This window comes from Fusarium phalaenopsidis (assembly GCF_050370095.1).
Source record: "Fusarium phalaenopsidis strain FUZ10S chromosome Unknown contig_32278, whole genome shotgun sequence".
Classification (NCBI taxonomy): domain Eukaryota; kingdom Fungi; phylum Ascomycota; class Sordariomycetes; order Hypocreales; family Nectriaceae; genus Fusarium; species Fusarium phalaenopsidis.
In genome coordinates this window covers 2,324,890-2,342,640 of record NW_028145417.1, presented here as the reverse complement: position 1 = coordinate 2,342,640, position 17,751 = coordinate 2,324,890, and the positions used below count along the sequence as shown (strand labels likewise).

At 53.4% G+C, this 17,751-nt stretch overlaps 5 protein-coding genes across 5 annotated transcripts; 1 reads left to right on the top strand and 4 right to left on the bottom strand.

The window, feature by feature from the left end:
* Positions 1 to 169: 169 nt before the first annotated feature.
* LRP88_01358 (NUDIX hydrolase domain-like protein) lies at positions 170 to 1,087 on the bottom strand (the record flags this gene model as incomplete). The annotated part of the gene is made up of 1 exon (XM_083238045.1): positions 170 to 1,087. One exon carries the CDS (start codon positions 1,085 to 1,087, stop codon positions 170 to 172), a length of 918 nt encoding a protein of 305 aa, XP_083106550.1.
* Positions 1,088 to 2,041: 954 nt separating this feature from the next.
* On the top strand, positions 2,042 to 2,638 carry LRP88_01357 (OPI10 family protein; the record flags this gene model as incomplete). The annotated part of the gene is made up of 1 exon (XM_083238044.1): positions 2,042 to 2,638. The coding sequence occupies one exon, from the start codon at positions 2,042 to 2,044 to the stop codon at positions 2,636 to 2,638; it is 597 nt and encodes a 198-aa protein (XP_083106549.1).
* Positions 2,639 to 3,155: 517 nt separating this feature from the next.
* LRP88_01356 (apyrase domain-containing protein) lies at positions 3,156 to 5,171 on the bottom strand (the record flags this gene model as incomplete). Its single annotated transcript, XM_083238043.1, has 1 exon — positions 3,156 to 5,171. One exon carries the CDS (start codon positions 5,169 to 5,171, stop codon positions 3,156 to 3,158), a length of 2,016 nt encoding a protein of 671 aa, XP_083106548.1.
* Positions 5,172 to 8,157: 2,986 nt separating this feature from the next.
* LRP88_01355 (uncharacterized protein) lies at positions 8,158 to 10,471 on the bottom strand (the record flags this gene model as incomplete). The annotated part of the gene is made up of 6 exons (XM_083238042.1): positions 8,158 to 8,186; positions 8,241 to 8,597; positions 8,651 to 9,012; positions 9,579 to 10,073; positions 10,127 to 10,346; positions 10,423 to 10,471. 6 exons carry the CDS (start codon positions 10,469 to 10,471, stop codon positions 8,158 to 8,160), a joined length of 1,512 nt encoding a protein of 503 aa, XP_083106547.1.
* A 2,267-nt stretch (positions 10,472 to 12,738) lies between these two features.
* LRP88_01354 (uncharacterized protein) lies at positions 12,739 to 15,087 on the bottom strand (the record flags this gene model as incomplete). The annotated part of the gene is made up of 1 exon (XM_083238041.1): positions 12,739 to 15,087. One exon carries the CDS (start codon positions 15,085 to 15,087, stop codon positions 12,739 to 12,741), a length of 2,349 nt encoding a protein of 782 aa, XP_083106546.1.
* Positions 15,088 to 17,751: the final 2,664 nt, after the last annotated feature.

Here is a 17,751-nt window from a genome sequence, read left to right as displayed (position 1 = left end):
TCTACCTAGGCTTTAGCTCTACACCGTCGCCCGAAGGCATCTGCATTCCAATAGCTCTAGATCATGTTGTAATGATACCCAAAACGAACCGACGTCTCGGACCCCCAACAAGCTTCTTCAAAGATGGTGCCCCTGCGCCTCTGCGGTCCCGTTGCGCAGCTGCCAGGACTCAAACCGGGCGCCAGTTGCTCTGGTGTGGACCTGGGAAAGGAATGTCACGGCGCACCCTCCGTTTGATCTGTTCAATCTCGGGCTCATTTTCCTCGGTGAGGATGCCGTGTCGGATGAAAAAGTCGAGCGTGACGAGCGCGCAGTTTGGCTTGAAGCGCCCCTTGGCGAGGTCCGCCTTGACCTGGTCGACGTCGCACAGGTCGAACCTCTCGGCCTCGCCATCCTTGGGCTGGGGCACCACGTCGCTAGGGAGCTCGAGGTGATAGACCCATTGGCACTCGGGATAAATAAAGCCACCCTCGCCGACCTGCCCTGCGTCCGTGATGTAGATGTATGTGACGTTGCCGACAAACTTGGCGCCCTTGCGGACAGTCTCGTCAGGAAGGCTGGCCTCCTCATCGGCTTCTCGGATGACACACTCAAAGGGATCCTCGCCTGTCATGAGGCCGCCAGCTACCGTGTTGTCTAGCATGCTAGGAAACGTTGACTTGTTGCGGGCACGTGTAGGCACCCAGAGCCGAAGGCCATGCGGCGCACTCTCATCCCGAACGTAGGCAATCATGTGGACGCCATATCTCATAGTGCCGATCAAACCCATCGCCGCACGCTCCATGCTAAACAGGAGCTCTCCAGTGCGGCCGTATACAGGCCAGAGCTCGTTGCGCCAGCCACGGAGCAAGGGGAATGTCTTGTTCTGGCGCCAGTAGTCCCCTAGAGCCGCAACACGGCGAGTGCGCTCCTGCTCTGTAGGCTCCTTGAAGAGCGCAACGGTCCGCTTCTCCGTGTCATACTCCATCTTGCCCCGGACGTCCTCGGGCACCTTGAGGAGCTCTTGAAAGACACGGTCGAGGATGTAGCCGATGGGATAAGTGCCCTGAGCATCTTCCCATGTGAGAGTGTACAGACCAGCGTTCATCTTGGTGAACGCATAAGGGTCCGTATCGGCATACGGGAACCTGACAATGTGAGTTACCTTCCTGGGCCAAAGCTGAATGACTTACATGTCGACATCGTCGATCAAGTCGATGCTAGTTTTAGCCATTTTGATGCAAGTTCCCAATAGCTCGAGATGACCAGTGAAGGGGTTATAAGCTGAATGGTGTAGCTCTAGTAGGGGCTCTTTCTCTTTCAAGTGAGACCGTGAGTGGCTTCGGTGTACTTGCAGTGGTTGATATGCAGAGAAGAGTTGATGAAGTGATGAAAAGGTGAGGATCCTGCGGCCTTTTTGTGATGCCCTCTTATAGATAAAGCCCGGTAAGGTGACGGTTGCTCTCATGGAACGGATCTCCGATGAGATCAGAAATATTGATGACAATTTCGACTTATGTCGCCCAGTTCATATGCCAGCGAGTTGTCTTACTCGGTGAGGCTGAATCAGGAAGTCGACGAGCACTCAGTGTCTATCAGCGGGCACTCGTGACCCTGACCCTGACCCACGTCTTCGGTGAATCTCAATTTAGCAAGGTGAATACCAACGACGCTGCAGGCAGAAGATAGACAGGTAACATCTTCACTTATTGAATCTATAAGCGACAGTAAATACGGATGAATTACTACCGTGTCGGTTGTTGCACACCTCCAAAGCCCAAGTTGTCCGAGACAATCCCCTCGGACATGCCTACCCTAGACCGTCGCGGGCAGAATCCGGTATGAGGTCACCAAACAGTTCCACTTCTTTCTGGAGAGCCCTGGAAGACGCGCACCAATCGTCTCACACCACCCAGCCATAGAAGGACAAAGAAACTTACAAACTCAACACCATACATAGCCCCCCCAAGATAACAAGACGACACCACCCCACGCGCACCTGGACCGTCGAAACCCGCTCAATTGAACGCGCCTCGTTCTCAATTCATACTTAGCACTTACAATGTCGGGTCCTCTCTTCGGCATCGTCCCCGCGGGACAGCCCTTGATCACCGAGCCAGCCTCAGCCCCCTCACCAACCTCATTCCTCTACTCCCTCCCCACCTCAAAGTCCTTCTCACACATTGTCGTCTTTATGCTCCCCGGCGTCTCCCTCCCGCCCAACTCCGCCGCCGCCATCTACCTCGCCACCGCCCAGGACGTTGCCGCCGCTGCCCAGTCCGGCGGGACCCCCAACTTCCGCTTCCTCGGCGGCATTGGCCCGGGCAAGGAAAGCGCCATGTTCAAGGTTAGCGGAGGTGGTGACGCGAGCGGCCTCATGGTCGGAGTGTCTGTTGAGCCTGAGGAGTCGGTTGGCCAGCGGCTACAGGAGCTCGCCGCCAACAAGGCCAGCAGCAACTCATCAGGGGGTCAGCCCAGCACCACCGTGCTGGCTCAGCGCATTATCCAGAACGCCTTCAACTTCCTATCGAGCTTCAGCGGGACAGCAGGCCCTGGCGGCGTCGAGGTTGTGCCGCTGAAAGCGTTTGAGGACTGGTGGCGCAAATTTGAGTCAAGAGTTCGCGCAGATCCTAGTTTCCTCGAGAAGCAATCGAATTGATCTGTGGAACGCCTTTGAATTTTGCATGCTGGGCCATGCTTGGTGAGACCTGGGTATTTTATATTGGCCTTGACGAAAGAGTTGGATGTTGGGTTGGGCATCATGGATATCCTCGGAGATGCAGGCAAAGGGAACCTATTGTAACGATAAGGCGCCATGTTTTAAGCGATGTTTGTTCTTAATCAATATGTATTTGCGCTTGACTGAATAATTGTCGGTAATCATGTACTGAAAGTGCTGCCCATGCCTACTGCAAGCCCCTGGCAAGATGTCTCTGAGAAGCAGACTGCCTAATATCCAAATGAGGTCCATCTCTTTGCCACTCGTCTCGAGACCAAGGATTGACAGATTCCGCAACGCCCTCAAGACGAGTTTTAGAATGCGAGTTCCCTCAAACGCCAGATCCGTGCCTGTACCAGCAGTTTCCCCTAACGCCGTAAAGTTCATCTCAAAGTCCAACCAACATGATGCAGTTTTGCCCAACGCTCAACCCGGCCATTCTTTGATGCGAAGCCATTCAGTCCTCTTGTAACGGAGTCATGAATGGGCTCTTGGTCCGTGTTGGGCTACCATTCCGACTCTTTCGCCCAGCGCTCAACAAGGATGGCGATAGCCTTTCCCGGCTCTCAGTTCGTATCACAAGTCCAGCACGGTCCATTGCCAAGGGAGGTCGCAGGAGATCCCCCGGTTGTCCTAGGCCGATGCTGGGGGTTGCCAGGCCGGACGCCCGTCCTTTCCGGGACCCGTTGCTGCTGCTATCGGAGTGGTCGTTTTCGTCCGAGTCGACATCGCCAAGCTCAAAGTCGGAAAGATCACCCTCCTCCATGACCCTCTCATATGATCCCAGCGAATTCCTTCCGAAAAGCTTGCTAGCCAAAGAGCGACCAGGCCTTCCGGAACGCCGGCGACGGTGCACCATGCTGAAGATCTTTCTTCTCCGTTCAGGCTTGCGGAGAAGGTAGGCCACCAAAAGAAGGACAAACACGAATGCAATAATCCCGGTGGTGGAGGATCCTGGCTTCTTCAAGATGTCGTCCAGATCGTCATCGTCGTCGTCGCCAGCATGAGAGCCAATCGGAACAGAGCCAGCGTGCTCGAAATCATCAGGCGTTCCCTTTTCCACATTGGTGCCGAACCCAACAGGCAACGCTGTGCCCTGAGGAGGGACTTGGCCGGCAGCGTACAGGACCATCTTTCCCAGTGTCCAGCTCAGTTCGATGCCATCGATCTTGTCCACCGGCTTGAAGGGATCCTCCATCTTGTCGGTCTCCTTGGCAGTGCTGTTTCCATGTCCACCCTCCAAACCGACCCGAGGAATACCAATGCCGTCGTACAACATGTTGATGAGCCAGGACGCCTTGAAGCATGCGGCGCGAGCCTCCTCGGCCTTCTTCTCCGGCGACTTCTTGCGCTTTTCCAGCTCGCTCTCGATATCCGACCAATCACTAGTGCAAAAGTCGTGGACAATAGACTGGTACGAGGCGAGGTCATACGCCGTATGCTTTCCACCAAACACGCCATGTGTCGTGTGCCAGTACTCGGAAACTCCAACAAAGTGGTTGATATCGAAATCAATGCCCGGTACGTGTTGGCCGTTAACCAAGCAGGGCTGATCCGGGCATGGCTTGTCCTTGCCGAGGAGAGGGTATGTGACGCTCAGGCATTCGTCGAATTTTCCTGTGCCGACCAGTACTGGTTCATCGACCTTGCCCTCGACGTAATCACCTCTCAAGGTAGTCGTTAGACCAACAGGCATACACGGATCAGGAACTTCCTGGATCGTCTTTCCTCCGTACTGATCCCACAAGCTTTCGACATAACGGTTACGAGCCTCGTTGGCTCCAAAGCCGAGCCAAGTCGCAGTAAAGACCTTGTACTCGGCAGGAGAGCCATCGAGTGTCCGCATGCGTACAAGCTTCAGGTCGTTCGAGTGCTTTTCGGATTCGGTCGCGTTCGGCGCAAAGGCAATCTGGGCGGACGCGCCACCCATGTCGAGGAAGCCATAGGTATGGTGATTCTTGCCATGATCGTGCTCTTCAGGATGATCGAAGCCGCCGAGAAGATAGTTGGCAGCAATCCAGCCGTATAGACCCTCGGTTTCGCCGGAAATGACCTGAATATGGGCATCGCAGTCGGGGAGGATGAATTTGGTGCTCGCTTGCAGGTATGTGCACATGGACTGGAGGAGGGCAGTTTGCTTCGGCTTCGGTAGCAGACGCATGCCAGCTGTGGCCATGAGGTAGATGGGCGTCTCGGAGACTTTATCGGCGGGAACTTCGGCGAGGGCAATCTTGATCAGTTCGGCGAGATGGTTGACACCAATTTCGGAGGGCTTGTCGGCAAAGGTCGAGACGCCGGGGTGGATCTTCTTGCTTTCCTTGAGCTTGATCTTGGGGAGGGTCTTGAGCTTGGTGACGGAGGCGTCCTTCACGGCGGCGGCGTGGTTCTTCCACTTGTAGATATACACACGGGTTCCTGAGGAACCAGCGTCGAGGACGACGCCATATTGCGCTGCGCGACACAATGCCGTCAGTTAGAAGCCAGGAGCAAAGGTCGAAATACCAACATGATTTACCCATGAGGGTCAACGCTGGGGTAGCTTAGAGCGATTGCGACAGTGATAAGGTGTCTCAAGGTTTGATTAGGGGGCGCTTCTAACGCGAAAGCGGATGAAGGTCGACTCGAGGTTCGCAAAGGGACGTTGGACGGGCCCGTTTCGATCTTTTGGGCGAACGCTTCGTGGTGTTACGACGACGGGTGGATCCAAGGAGTTCGAGTCGACGAGGCCGAAACTGGGGATCGATACCTTTGAGGTTTGAGGTTTGGAGCGAGCGGGAGTCCCACAAGGGGGGAGGAGACAAAGATTAATTAGGTGCTGGTCAAACGAGAGACCATATATTATTAGGTGTTAGTAGTTGAAGCGAGTGTAGAACATCATGCGGGATGCGCGAGCGGGTTTGAAAAGCGAGAGGAAGGGGGGGAGTTCGAGTCTGAAGCTGAAAACGAGAGGAAGAAAGCAAACAGGACTTCCCGTTCCAAGAAACGGGGAGAGGGAAGAGGGGCCTGTGGTCTCAGTCACAGGCCAGAACAGGATTAGCCAGGATGATGAAGTGACAGGGATTGAGCAAGGACACGAGATGGGGGTGGGCAATTGGTGTCGAATAGATTGTCGCACGCGGAAGGGAAATGGGGACAAGGCCTCTGTTGTCACGATAAGACGATAGATAAGCTAGATTGTCTGTTGTCCAGGGGGAAAAAGCAGCAGATGAAGAAAAAAAAAACAATGATTTGTCCCCTTTCCCTTAACTTTAGCAACCCATTCCATTGAGAGTGGCGTCCAATAGTGCATACGCGGCCCCCCTGGTCTTGGCTGACGATAAGCTCCAAGCTGCCAAAAATCGCGTCCATCAGTCACGTGGCTCACACGCATCTTGCAGCTCCCGTCTACGTCTATTCTTAGCAACCACACGACTTTCAAATACGAAGCCAGTCCGTGATTGATCGCAACGACTGATTGATGACCGATGCCCAACAACCACGTTGCCCATGACAGCCTCATGCACCATGGAATCTTTATTGCATTATATCGTAAACTATATCGGGTTTGTCATCCAACATGTCGTCGTTTGTCGTTACATCGTGACATTTCGTTAAGCTCTAACTCTATCTAGGTCGTATAGCTCCATATCTTCGTTATCATGCTTTCATCCCATTGTCTTGCCGTCTGCAAGTACCCCTTCATAAGCAAGTACAAACCAAAAGCAAACCTGTTGTCTTCCCAACTCCAAACGCCTTTTCATAAACAAAATGCGCATAAACACAAACTCGTCCCTTCTTTATCCTGTGATCTTGGCCTTTATTCCTCCTAGTCTTTGCTTCTGGCCATCAGGCTGAGCTGATGGTCATTCTGGAATTTGCCCAAGAAGAGAGGTTGGGCATCTCCGTGGAGTCCCTGTAGGATGGAATGAAACCTGCGGTACAGCCTGCTGCGGTGTCGCAACAGGGACCATAGTCCCTTCATCGAGGCTTTGGTCGATCTCCCGACGTTTCTGCAGGGGGTATGCACATGGTCGAGGGTTCCATTCCTCTCTGCGAGTTCTCTTTCAGTGATTTTGTTTGCCTCTTGATGTTCTCTGAGTTTTTCGCAGCCTTTGCAGCCGATAGGGATGCGCGTCTCGGCTTGTTGAATCTCTTCGTCTTCCCCGAAAGAGGTCTGAGAATTCCACGTCATGGGGAGCATTACAAGAGGTGGTGGAAAGAGTGCTTCCCGCTGTGCCTTATTACATTCCGATTTACGATCGATTTGGTTCCCCAGTTCGGCGTGCTGTCGAATGCCGCGCTTGTTCCAGTGCAACACTTCATCGTTTGAGGCGTTACAAGTTTGGACGAAAGGAGACTGGGGTCTTTTGCTGTGCCATTCATACAGGGCAGCTTCAACCCTCTGCCGAAAAGATGGCCCTTGGCTTGATGCCGGAGGACCGGCGTGCTGCATCCTTCGAGGGGCGCGCTGTGATGCCGAAGCTGGTGTTGGCAACAAACCTCGTTCGCTGGGCTGATGAGTCCCCAGACTCTTAGGCTGTGGCTCTCCCATAGGTGTCGTGGACCGTCCTTGTTTGCTGGTTTGCTTTCTGGGTCCCGCAAACAGGCTTGACTCGAGGAGTTGCTCGAGGGGTTCGTTGTTGGGTTGGTTGGCCATGAACGCCGCTCGCAGGTCGCTTCCTGCGACCTTTCGGTGGTGCTTGAGCTTGTGCATGAATTTATGCTGCTCAGACTCGATGTCCTTAGAAGTATTTCTAGGTACCACCATGCGTCTGATTTCCTGCTGCAATCTAGGTTGGGCAAAGGGTGGATGGTGTGGAAGTTCAGTTTCGGGTACGTGCTGGCTCTGTTGCCTTGAGCACTCAATGTAGTTGGCATTCATGTTATGTGTTTGCAAAGAGGAGACCATAGAATAAGCTTGCATTTATAAGTACAAAAAGAAAAGGTAAAGGGACTCGAGTGTGAGGACGGGGGCCTTTTAAAGACCTGGGGTTTCTTAGCGAAAACCACAAAGGCCCAAAATCTCCGGGGCATCTATTATTGTCCTCGTTCCTTGTGAATGTGGCCCTCGAACAACATTCCATCCCAGTAGGTAACAAAGCCTGATGATCGAACATTCATCATATCTTCCATGATCAGGTCAATGCTCTGCCTGGCAGCTCCTTTGTTCAGCCAGGTTCTCGGGCCGGGCCGTGACCCCTATTTGAGGAACAAGAGAGTGAATACATCAAAGAAATAATTGCTTCAATATGACCACCATCTTTTCTCCCCCTGCAGAAATGTCTGCTTATAAATGCCTTCCGTGCATGTTTAGCCCTGGCATGTTGTCCGGTTGACTGACTCTAATACCAGAAGTTATACCAATTCCCGGGTAATGATTGCGAGGGGGCGCAAAATCAGTTGCCGTGGATGGTCTAATATTCCCAACGACAGGTACTGGTGTTGAAGTCCTTGCTGATACTCCTCCCATTCCTCGATGGCTAAAGCCTCCAAGCGATGTTGCTATGGACTCAGCTTCACTGCGTTAGTATAAGTTAAGTGCTCATAGCCCGATAGCACTTACAGCGAGATGCGCCCCCCACTCGCGGCCAAAGAGTGCTCTCCCTCGTGACGGCTGGGTAACTTCGAGGCATGCCTGTGTTCATACCCGAGCCGTTGGCTCGGCGCTGGCTGAACGCAGGAGTATTATCGCTTTCGGGTACTCCGTTATTTCCTGCAATGCCTTGGTTAAGCTGAGATGGTGTCTCGAGGGTCAAGTCAACAGCATCCGAGGCCGCCTTCTGGATTTTACCGAGTTCAGCCCTGCTCTTGACTTTGTTATAGAGCTCTTGTAACTGAAGGACCTTGCGAGATTTTTCTTTGTATGCTTGGCCGATCTCTTCGTTCTTGCGTCGCAAGGCGTCCTGCTCCGCCGTCATGCCTATTCTTTGTTAGTTATTGTTGGCGCTTGGAGCATCTACCATGGGGACTAACCCGTCAACCTGTGCTGGAGCCCGTCAATTTCTGTGTTTGCATCGCTAACAGTCTTCTCGAGTCGAATGTTGAGGGCAGAGTACTTTTCTGCAAGTGTCTTGTAGAGGTACTGTTGGTAGTACATATCTTGGGTAGTTTGGTAAGCCCAGAAGCTGAGGGCTCGACCGGCACACTCCATGACGATGTTAGGACTCAGGCCGCTCAGGATGGTCGTCTTGTATTCTTCGCTCGGGCTGAGGTTCGTAATGACGGCATCATCGGGGTTGTTGAAGTGTGAGTGACAGGCAGGGCATGTGTTGCGGCGTTCCGTTTCTTGTCCGGTGACCCCCAGCCGCTCAGCGCACTCCAAGCAGAAAATGTGACTGTTAGCGGTGTTAGTAAGGCACTGGGCAGACCGTGGACTCTGAAAGCGAACCTGCACGTTGTTACGAGAGCGCGCTCTCCGAGCTCCTGCCGGCACTGGAGGTTATTGCAGATGAGCGTATGTTCCATGTCGTCCGAGCCGACAAGGAGGCAATGGGTTCTTGTTCCGTGAGTGGTGGCAAAAGATTGTGGAAATGCTGGAACAACGAGGATGGTCTATCAAGGTGATGATCACTCATTCTCTGATGGAAACCTGGAGTCGGTGGATGAGTAATGCTGCTGGTTCGTTGGGAGGAAGGCGCACATAGAGGAGGAAGGTGCGAACCTTCGGAACACTCCTCCATCAGTGACAATGACGAACAGAATCAAGGCTCATGATGGGGAAAGCGTGCGAGCTACCTATCGAGAAAGGAAATCGCAATTGAATGATATTACTCGTTCAAATCTAGTAAGTTGAACCTGTCGAACTGAGAGGGTATGGCCTGCATCCCAGGGGTCGTCATAACTCAAGCTCAATCAGAACGTATGGCGAAGATGGATCTGGCATCTTCCAGAATGCAGCTACCTCAAGCCAAGTGAGTTGTAGATGCTGTGCTCGTCCTTGAATACCGAGTTCTGAGTTGGGATTGAGGGTCCAGCAACCCCAGCACCGTATACCTGACCTTCGCCGAAGGATGGTGCTTGCACCGAGTCCCATTGCTTCGCATTGAAATCCCACCATGATTGTTGGGCTAGGAGGCTGGCCATCCCTTCTCCCTCGAATTGCTCGGATGGTATCTCAAACTCGAGCTCTCCAATCAGTGTGTCAAGATCGGCCTCTAGAGACGATGGCAGCGGTAGGATTGGTTCAGACTGCGTTGGCGATGTCTCTTGCTTCAGAAAGGCGGTTTCGAGTGGCGGTGACGGTAGAGCAGCGTCACTTCTGCTTTGCGGTTGGGCCAGGAGCTCGATAAGCTCCTGCGTGGTCAATGGCAGGAGAGTGGACACCTCGTGATTTGGATAGATGCGTCGAAGGACTGAGCGGCACTCCTCCAGGGACTGAGACAAGGTGTCGAGGGCTCTGAGAACAGGTCAGAAAGAGGTCCTGCAAGTGACTGATAAGGGTCAACTCACTTCCTGGACGGAATCAGTCGCTGTCGGTGCTTGTCGTATGAGCAACTCTTGGGAGCTCGGCTGGTGATGCATTGACCACATGGCAGCTTGCCATCGCAGCGGATTTTGCGTCTCTTGCACTCGGTGCAGGCATGGGGAGTCGTTATTCGTCTGGCACCTGCAACCCTGGGCCTTGTGCTACTCGAAGGAGTGGGATGCTTCTTGGGGATGACCCCTTGGACTTTTTGCGAGTTCTGTTAGACGGTATGGCCTGAGAGGGTACCGAGGCTATGGTTCTGGAGGACCCGTCGACTTACATGTGTGAAACGCACCGCCAGCGGCGAGTTTGGGATTCGAGGGCGACATTGTTGCAGCAAAGACGCAATGCTAAGTTTATGAAAAGCTTAAAAGGATTTTCATTCATTCAAGCATAAAAAGGTGTCTTGCATGAGCTCACGAGGGTGAGAAAAGGGCCCCCAACGGCGACGTAAGGCTGGCGATCCGAGTTAAGTAGTGCCGATAGTTGAGGCAGGGCATCGGGAGCAGCAACCGCCATGTTACTTTGAGAGTGGGCGGCCACGAACGGTCACAAATGCGGAGGGCTGCGGAGAAACGGGAAGGCATCGTGGGGCAAATGAAAGGGTTTCATCATTCGTGGGATCATGCGAGGAGTCTAATGACCGCATGAGAAAGAGGACGATCCGGAAGAACATGGGGTCGGGTTGTGCTCGTTGACTGATGACCCGTTCGCCGAGGGATGGGCAAAGGGCGGCAATCGACCGAGATGGAGGGCTGTGAGATGAGGTTGGCCGACATTAGGGCCTCGAGGCTAGGCGTAGAGGATGCACACGGCTCGTACGGACTTGTCTAGTTGCTTGCTTGATCTGCCAGGAACCGAATACGGAACTCTGTCACTTTGGACTTCCCCTCCTCGAGGCTTGTGAAGTCGATACGTTCGGACGAATGACTATCCGTTTATGCCTCGGGTTCGGCAAACACCCCCTCAGGAAATTGTGATGGAAGAGGCGGTATGGAGGAGAGGCAAGGGAGAAACGTGGCAAAAGTACAGACATACACACATGCAACATGCATGCAGAGAGACCTGAAAAGCGGCCATCTCTCCATCCAATATTCACCCCAGTTAATATCGAGCATGATGGACTTGACGGCCCGAACAAGACGGCAGGGCAGCAGGCGGCTGGGCGGTTCCACGAGACCGAGATCTTGACCTCTTGCCCAGGGCGGCTGGTCCCTAAATCCCGAGAGAGACAAAGTCGTACGGTCATTTGCCTTGTTGAGGGAATACTTGCTAAAAGCTAAAATGACTGGAGCGGCTTTCGGGCCACGAGATGAAGGGGAGAAGGTTGCAATAAACTGTGATGGCCTGCCCTATCACATCCCGCCAGCCTCGGCACCCCTGTCCTGCACGCAATTATCCAGGAACCGTCACTCGAACTGCCTATTTCGCCGTGGGCTGTTCAAGACGGGAAGGATCGATTGCTCTGCGGGTACCTGGGCGAGAACCAACATGCCTACTGTAGGATCGAGGCGTCGTACGGGTTTGTAGGCGTCGGTCGTATAAAGGAGAGCTTCGTCCAACTCTCAGAAACGTCTCTTCCTTTTCGTCCGATCAGCGTACCAAGATCCATTAACGCCCCCGACTAAGACCAAGGCCAGGAGGCCTAGGCGAGCCCTGTCCTACCTTATTGTGCGGAAGCTATACCGATCCAGACGACCATCCGATACTACCGTCGGCTCGCCCTTTGTCACCCAAACCACCACCATTACCTTGTTCCCAAGGTCACAAACCACATGGACGCATCTCACTTACATGAAACGCCCTGCCAACCGATCCCGGACTTGACTTGTTTGTCCCTCACTCCTCGCCGGTAACTGAGCTCCGAGGGGGGAGCAGCATCCGCATGTCATGATTGATCGGCTCATCGGGGAATTGTGCAGACTTGTCCCTCTCGTCAATGCCCTCACAAGACCGTCCGGCAGTCAAGGGTCTGGGATGCTCGGGCCGTACCATGACCCCCTGGATCTGCACCCCAGCTTTTCTCCTCCAATCACTTGACCAGCTCCCCGGCTGCCCGCTCGGGAAGGTGATCTGCCCTCAGAGGGCCCCAACCCCCAAGCTTTTGCACGAACAAGAAATGTGAAGGCTGTGGGCCAAGCTTTGCATGAGGGTTAATCTTGTTTGCCCGACCAAGACTACCACACGAAGAGCTCTGAGGGCATAAACCATTGATCCGTCATCTTTGTGTCAGCCTTGCCGCCGACTGGAAGTCGGTGTCTGCGAGCCGAAGACTTGCGAGCGGATGTAGAGGACGCCATTCCGAAGACCTTTGTGATGACCGCGAGGTAAAGCGCTTGCAACTGCGCTACGCTATTGACTGACGTGTCTCTCCCGGCCGGATCAGGTCGATTGCTTCACACACCATGAGCAATATAGCAGACTTCTGCGTCCCGGTGGTGCCGTACCCCGTCTTTCACGAGAATGACATGTATCCGATGTGAATCTTTGGGAGGCGGGAAACAAGATTACTTCGTCATGGTTTCGAGACGATTCAATATCGAATTGCCCTCGGCCCTTTGAGCCCAGAAAGTTGTCATCATAGACTTCATGGGCTCTAAGAACCTATGTAGTTACTGATCCAGGGGCTGTTGGTCATCCCCCTCAGTGTCATGCCGTTCCTGTCCTTGATGCCGAGGTCGACCTTTCCTGTGGCCACAAGCAGCCAGACGGCCTCTTCGTGGCCCTCGTGGGCGGCCCACCACAACGGCGTTCTGTGCTCATGGTCCTTGGTGTCGAGGAAAACGTTGCCTATTGCGAGGAGCTGCTTGACAATGCCGCTGTGACCAACCTCGCATGCCACAGCCAACGGCGTCCGACCCGCCATATCCCTCGCATTCACATCGGCCTTGCCCGTCTTGAGGAGCTTCTCGACAATATCCCCGTGGCCGTTTGCCGCGGCCCATAATAGTGGTGTCCTACCCCAGCTGTCCTTGGTGTCGACGTCGGCCTTGCCCGTGTCCAGCAGCAGCTGGACCATGTACGTGAAGCCCGATCTGGCGGCCAGCAATAGCGGCGCTTGATCGAGCCGGGAGTCTTTGACGTTGACGTCAACCTTGCCTGACTCGAGGAGCATCTGGACGATGGACGACTTGCCCTTCCGGGCCGCCAAGGGGAGGATATCTGCGCCAACCTCGACGTTGCCCGTGTCGAGGAGCAGCTTGACTATGGCGTCAATACCACCCTCGACGGCAAAGTCGAGTGGCGTGTTGCCGAAATTGTCGTTTGCGCTGGCGTTGACTTTATCCGTCTCGAGAAGTCGCGCAACTGCGTCTGCGTCGCCCATTCTCACAGCTGAGAAGAGCAGTGCCTTGATGTCCTCGTTGAGATCGTCCTGATTCCTCCCCTTCAGTAGCAGGTCGGCTATATCCTTACGTCCAGAGCAAAAGGCATACGACAAGGGCGTTCCCCCGATCTTGTCCTCCAACCTCTTCCGCGCCCCTGCCTTGAGTAACAGCCTGACTACCGCTGCATTGCCACTCCAAATAGCGTACGTCAACGGGGTCCTCCCGAATACGTCCTGAAGGTCGATTTTTGCCCTCGTCTTGAACAGACGCTTGTAATGCTTAAAGCCAAGCCAGGGGTCCTTGATTAGTAGCTTGACGACGCCGCCAAAGCCGTTCCCTGCGGCCCATGAGAGGGCTGTCCGTTGATGTGTATAATCTCGGGTGTTTAGGTCCTCGTCTCCCGTCTCGAGTAAGCACTTGACAGCCCTCTCCAGACCAAAGTAGGAGGCGAGCATGAGACTAGTGAACCCACGAGGAGTGCCTGAGTGCGTACTACTCCAGTATGTTCCAAACCAGAAAGAGCCACGGCCCGCCTTTACAGTACAAAGCTTCAATATCCGGGGCGTCATGCGTTCTTGCATCTCGATTGACAGCTCGCGAACATGGGAAGCCCAATGCTTCGCAGAGTAATCAAGGAAGAGAAAGGAGGGGGAGTTCTCTTCCTTGTCGACGGGAGGCGACTCAAAGTCTACGAAAAGGAGGTGTCGAGTACAGATCTCGGCGAGGAGGCGGTGTGATTCTTCGGGGAGAAGGGAGTGTTTCCACGGGAGGTCAGCATAATTGCCACCCACAGCCTGATTGCGGACCAGGAACTCTTTGGCGGTTTGATGAAGCAGGTAGATCCTCGAGTCGATGACCGTTACGAAAAGCCCGCAGATGTCTCGGATCTTCTCGCGGAAGCGTTTTTCAGGCTCAAGCTCGATATCGCTGTAAGACTTGTGCTTCTGTTGGAGAGTCAAGGCCAGAGTCATCTCCTCGAGGGTGAGAGGCCGTGCTGCTGCCACAACAATGTGAAGCAACTTCTTTGCCGTTTCGGGGTCTCGGCTCTTTGCGAGAATCCTGTTGTAAGCGGCTTCAACTGATTCGGGAATCTGAGAAGTGATTTGGTCCAGTCCAGTCTTGTTGAGGTCGACCTCGTTCTCGATCAGGTCCAGCGTCAGATGTACCCATAGATACGTCCTGTTGGGAACTCGCTTAAGGCCGCCCAATAATTGATGTTGTTCTCTCTCTGTCAGCCTGAGTCGAGCTCCGACATCTCGTATCCTGGCCTCGATAAAGATGTCAATCTCATGGGAAATCTTTAACATCTCGGCCTCGCTTTCACCACTCAGGTGGATCATGGGTAGTTCTGGGAGCTCCAGTGGTTGAAAACCACGACGAATCGAGCCATAAGGTCGGCTGGTGATGAGAAACTTCAAGTTAAAGTTCCTTCTGTTGCCATAGAGCTTGACTAGAGCCTGAGTGAGCTGAGACCTCCCCAGATCCTCGCATTCGTCAATGGCATCTAGAAGACAGACGATCTCGCCTGCTCGTTCGTCTTCTGCGACCTTGAGAAGGATCTTCCAGAGCTCACTAAACGAACTGGTGAATAATTCGCCATTTGTATCGAATTGGTCCAGAACGCTATCAGAAAGTAGACTGCGTTTCTGCAGAAAGAGTTGGCGTAGAATGCAACTGAGGGCGCTGACCACACTCTTTTGATCCTCAAAGTCGTCTTTGAAGAAAAAGTAACATACTGTCCTTGACTGTGTAGTCGGAAGAACTTGGTCGACAAGGTATTTTGCTAGAACCGACTTTCCACAACCAGGGTCTGCAGAAACCCACAGGATTCTTGACGTTTGACTCTCTTTCCATTCTCGAAAGAGATGATGAGAGACGAACCAGTCACAAGTCTCGGGGACTCGATCCGGATTTCGTTCTTTTCGATCTTGATAAGGTGAAACGTGGAGACGCTTTAGCAATGCGTTTTCTCTACTCCTTCTGGTCTGGTCTTGTCGGGTATTTGCATTATCGCCGAAATACACGGGGCCGTTGAAACTTGCCCCGGGAAATTGATTGCCGCTGCCTGTATTGTTGTACTGGTATCCCCCATATGTATTGAAATGGGAAATATCGCCGTGTGTATGGGAGGGCGTGTCCCCGGAAGCCCAGGCCTGGTATTCCATTTAACCGCGTAGTTGGTGGTGGTTCTTGGGAGCTGAACTTGGTGTTGTCGCGATTCTCGGAGGGGCTCGCGAGTTGCCGTTGGCTACTGGGATGTCGCCAGTTGGAGAAGATGAAAGCGGTCCTTACAGGGGACCAAGAAGGTTTCTTTGAGTCGAGGATAGACGCTCGTTAATCAACAAAACGTGGCAACACACGTCCAAGGCCGGGGCCTGCCTGCTTGTCCAAGCAGGAAACAAATATGCACTTCTCTTGCATTGGGACTGCGATTATAAATGGGCTAGCCCATCCTGAGGCTGAACGTTGAAATAAGCAAATCACGACCCTGGGAGAAGCGGCCAGTACTTTTGAGAAGCGAGTCAGCGGGTGGGATCTAAATGTATCTTTTTTCAGCTGTGGCTTTGGTGTTGGGCTGAACACCAGGTTTGGGGGCTGACCACCCACCCTCGTAACCCAGGGTCGGCGGCAATTACGAGTCTGGTGGAAGAAGGGAGAATAATAGGAGTGAGAACCTTGTAGTTATCTTTGTTACTATTCTGTTTTCTTTTGTAGTTGATTCTCTTATTGTCCAACTCGTCGTTTTAAGCATTTTCGGTCCAGTCCGTCCCCTCTATCCATCCTCCCGCTCCCGCTCCCGTTCTTGGTCTTGTTAGCGGCACCATCCATCACCCAACAAGCGCCCTCCCTTTCAAAGCCATCTGACCCAGCCGCTTTCAAGGGTCTTGCTAGTGTGTCTTCAGGCGCCCCTTATTGGGAGTCATGTCTGCACTTTAGAGCGTGGCTGTGCGTACGGGAAGCTGCCTTGCCGCCCTCTGCATCGCTTGAATAAGCGCTCAGCCCTGTTTGCCAACGCGGCAATGGACCGGGGAATGGAGCCTGGTTACGAACTCGTCGTCTTGCTCTTATTTGACTCAGTGGTCTCCTCGGATCATGATGACTACCTAGGCATTTCTAAGCATACATAATACCGAGCCTCGGTTTTTTTGTCAAGTCTTTGTCGTTAATAAGGGCCTTCCTGGCCGGAAACACCACCATCTTACTATTCACCCCCAATTCCCCTCTGGCCCCCAACCAACGCAACGTCAACTATGGGGAGATTCAGAGCCATGTTCAGTCCTGACAAGAGTCTGCGAAAGAACCCAAGCACCCTGGTCCCTGACCAGCTCCAGATCTCCCGCCACAGCCTTACCCGGGGGGATCAACCATCACTTTCAGAGTCGTTTCCTGATGGAGTCAAGGTGCTGAGGGATTGCCCCGACGCAACCGTCGACATCTGTTTTATCCATGGTTTAAGTGGAAATCGGGAAAAGACATGGAGAGGCCACGGTCATTCTGAACCCTGGCCAAAAACGCTTCTACCATCCAAACTCACAAGAGCCCGTATCCTTACCTATGGCTACGACGCTTATGTCGTCGCAAAGTCCGGCCCAGCATCAACAAATCGGCTCATTGACCATGCAACAAATTTGTTGAACGACTTGACGACAGATAGAGCATTAAGCGGTGCATCGTCTCGTCCACTCATCTTTGTCGTCCACAGTCTTGGAGGACTTGTCCTAAAAGCCGCCATCCTTCGTTCACGAAACAACCCGGACCGACATCTTCGTGGTATATTTGAACATACCAAAGGCATCGTCTTCATGGGTACTCCTCACAAGGGATCATGGATGGCGGACTGGGCAAAGATGCCAGCTTCTGCCCTCGGCCTCATCAAGTCAACTAGTGTCACGCTGCTAGACCTCTTGCAGAGAGACAACCAGCTCCTCGAGTCTATCCAAGTAGAATTTTGGTCCATGATACGAGATTTGCGGGAGAGCGGCAGGTCTCTTGAGATCATGTGTTTCTACGAAGAGTTGCCTCTGCCCGTAGTTGGCAAAGTCGTATCCAAGGAATCAGCAACATTAGAAGGGTACAACTCTGCGACCATCCACGCCAACCACCGGGATATGGTCAAATTCGGTTCTGTCGAGGATAATGGCTTTAAGAGGCTGCTCGGCGAGCTGTCAAGATGGGAATCGCAGATCAGGCCGTCCATCCCCTCACAATTAACACAACCGACAGTGGTGGAACCGCGGATTGAGCTGCCTGGCTCGTCTGTTAGCGACTATGCCTCCAGAGAC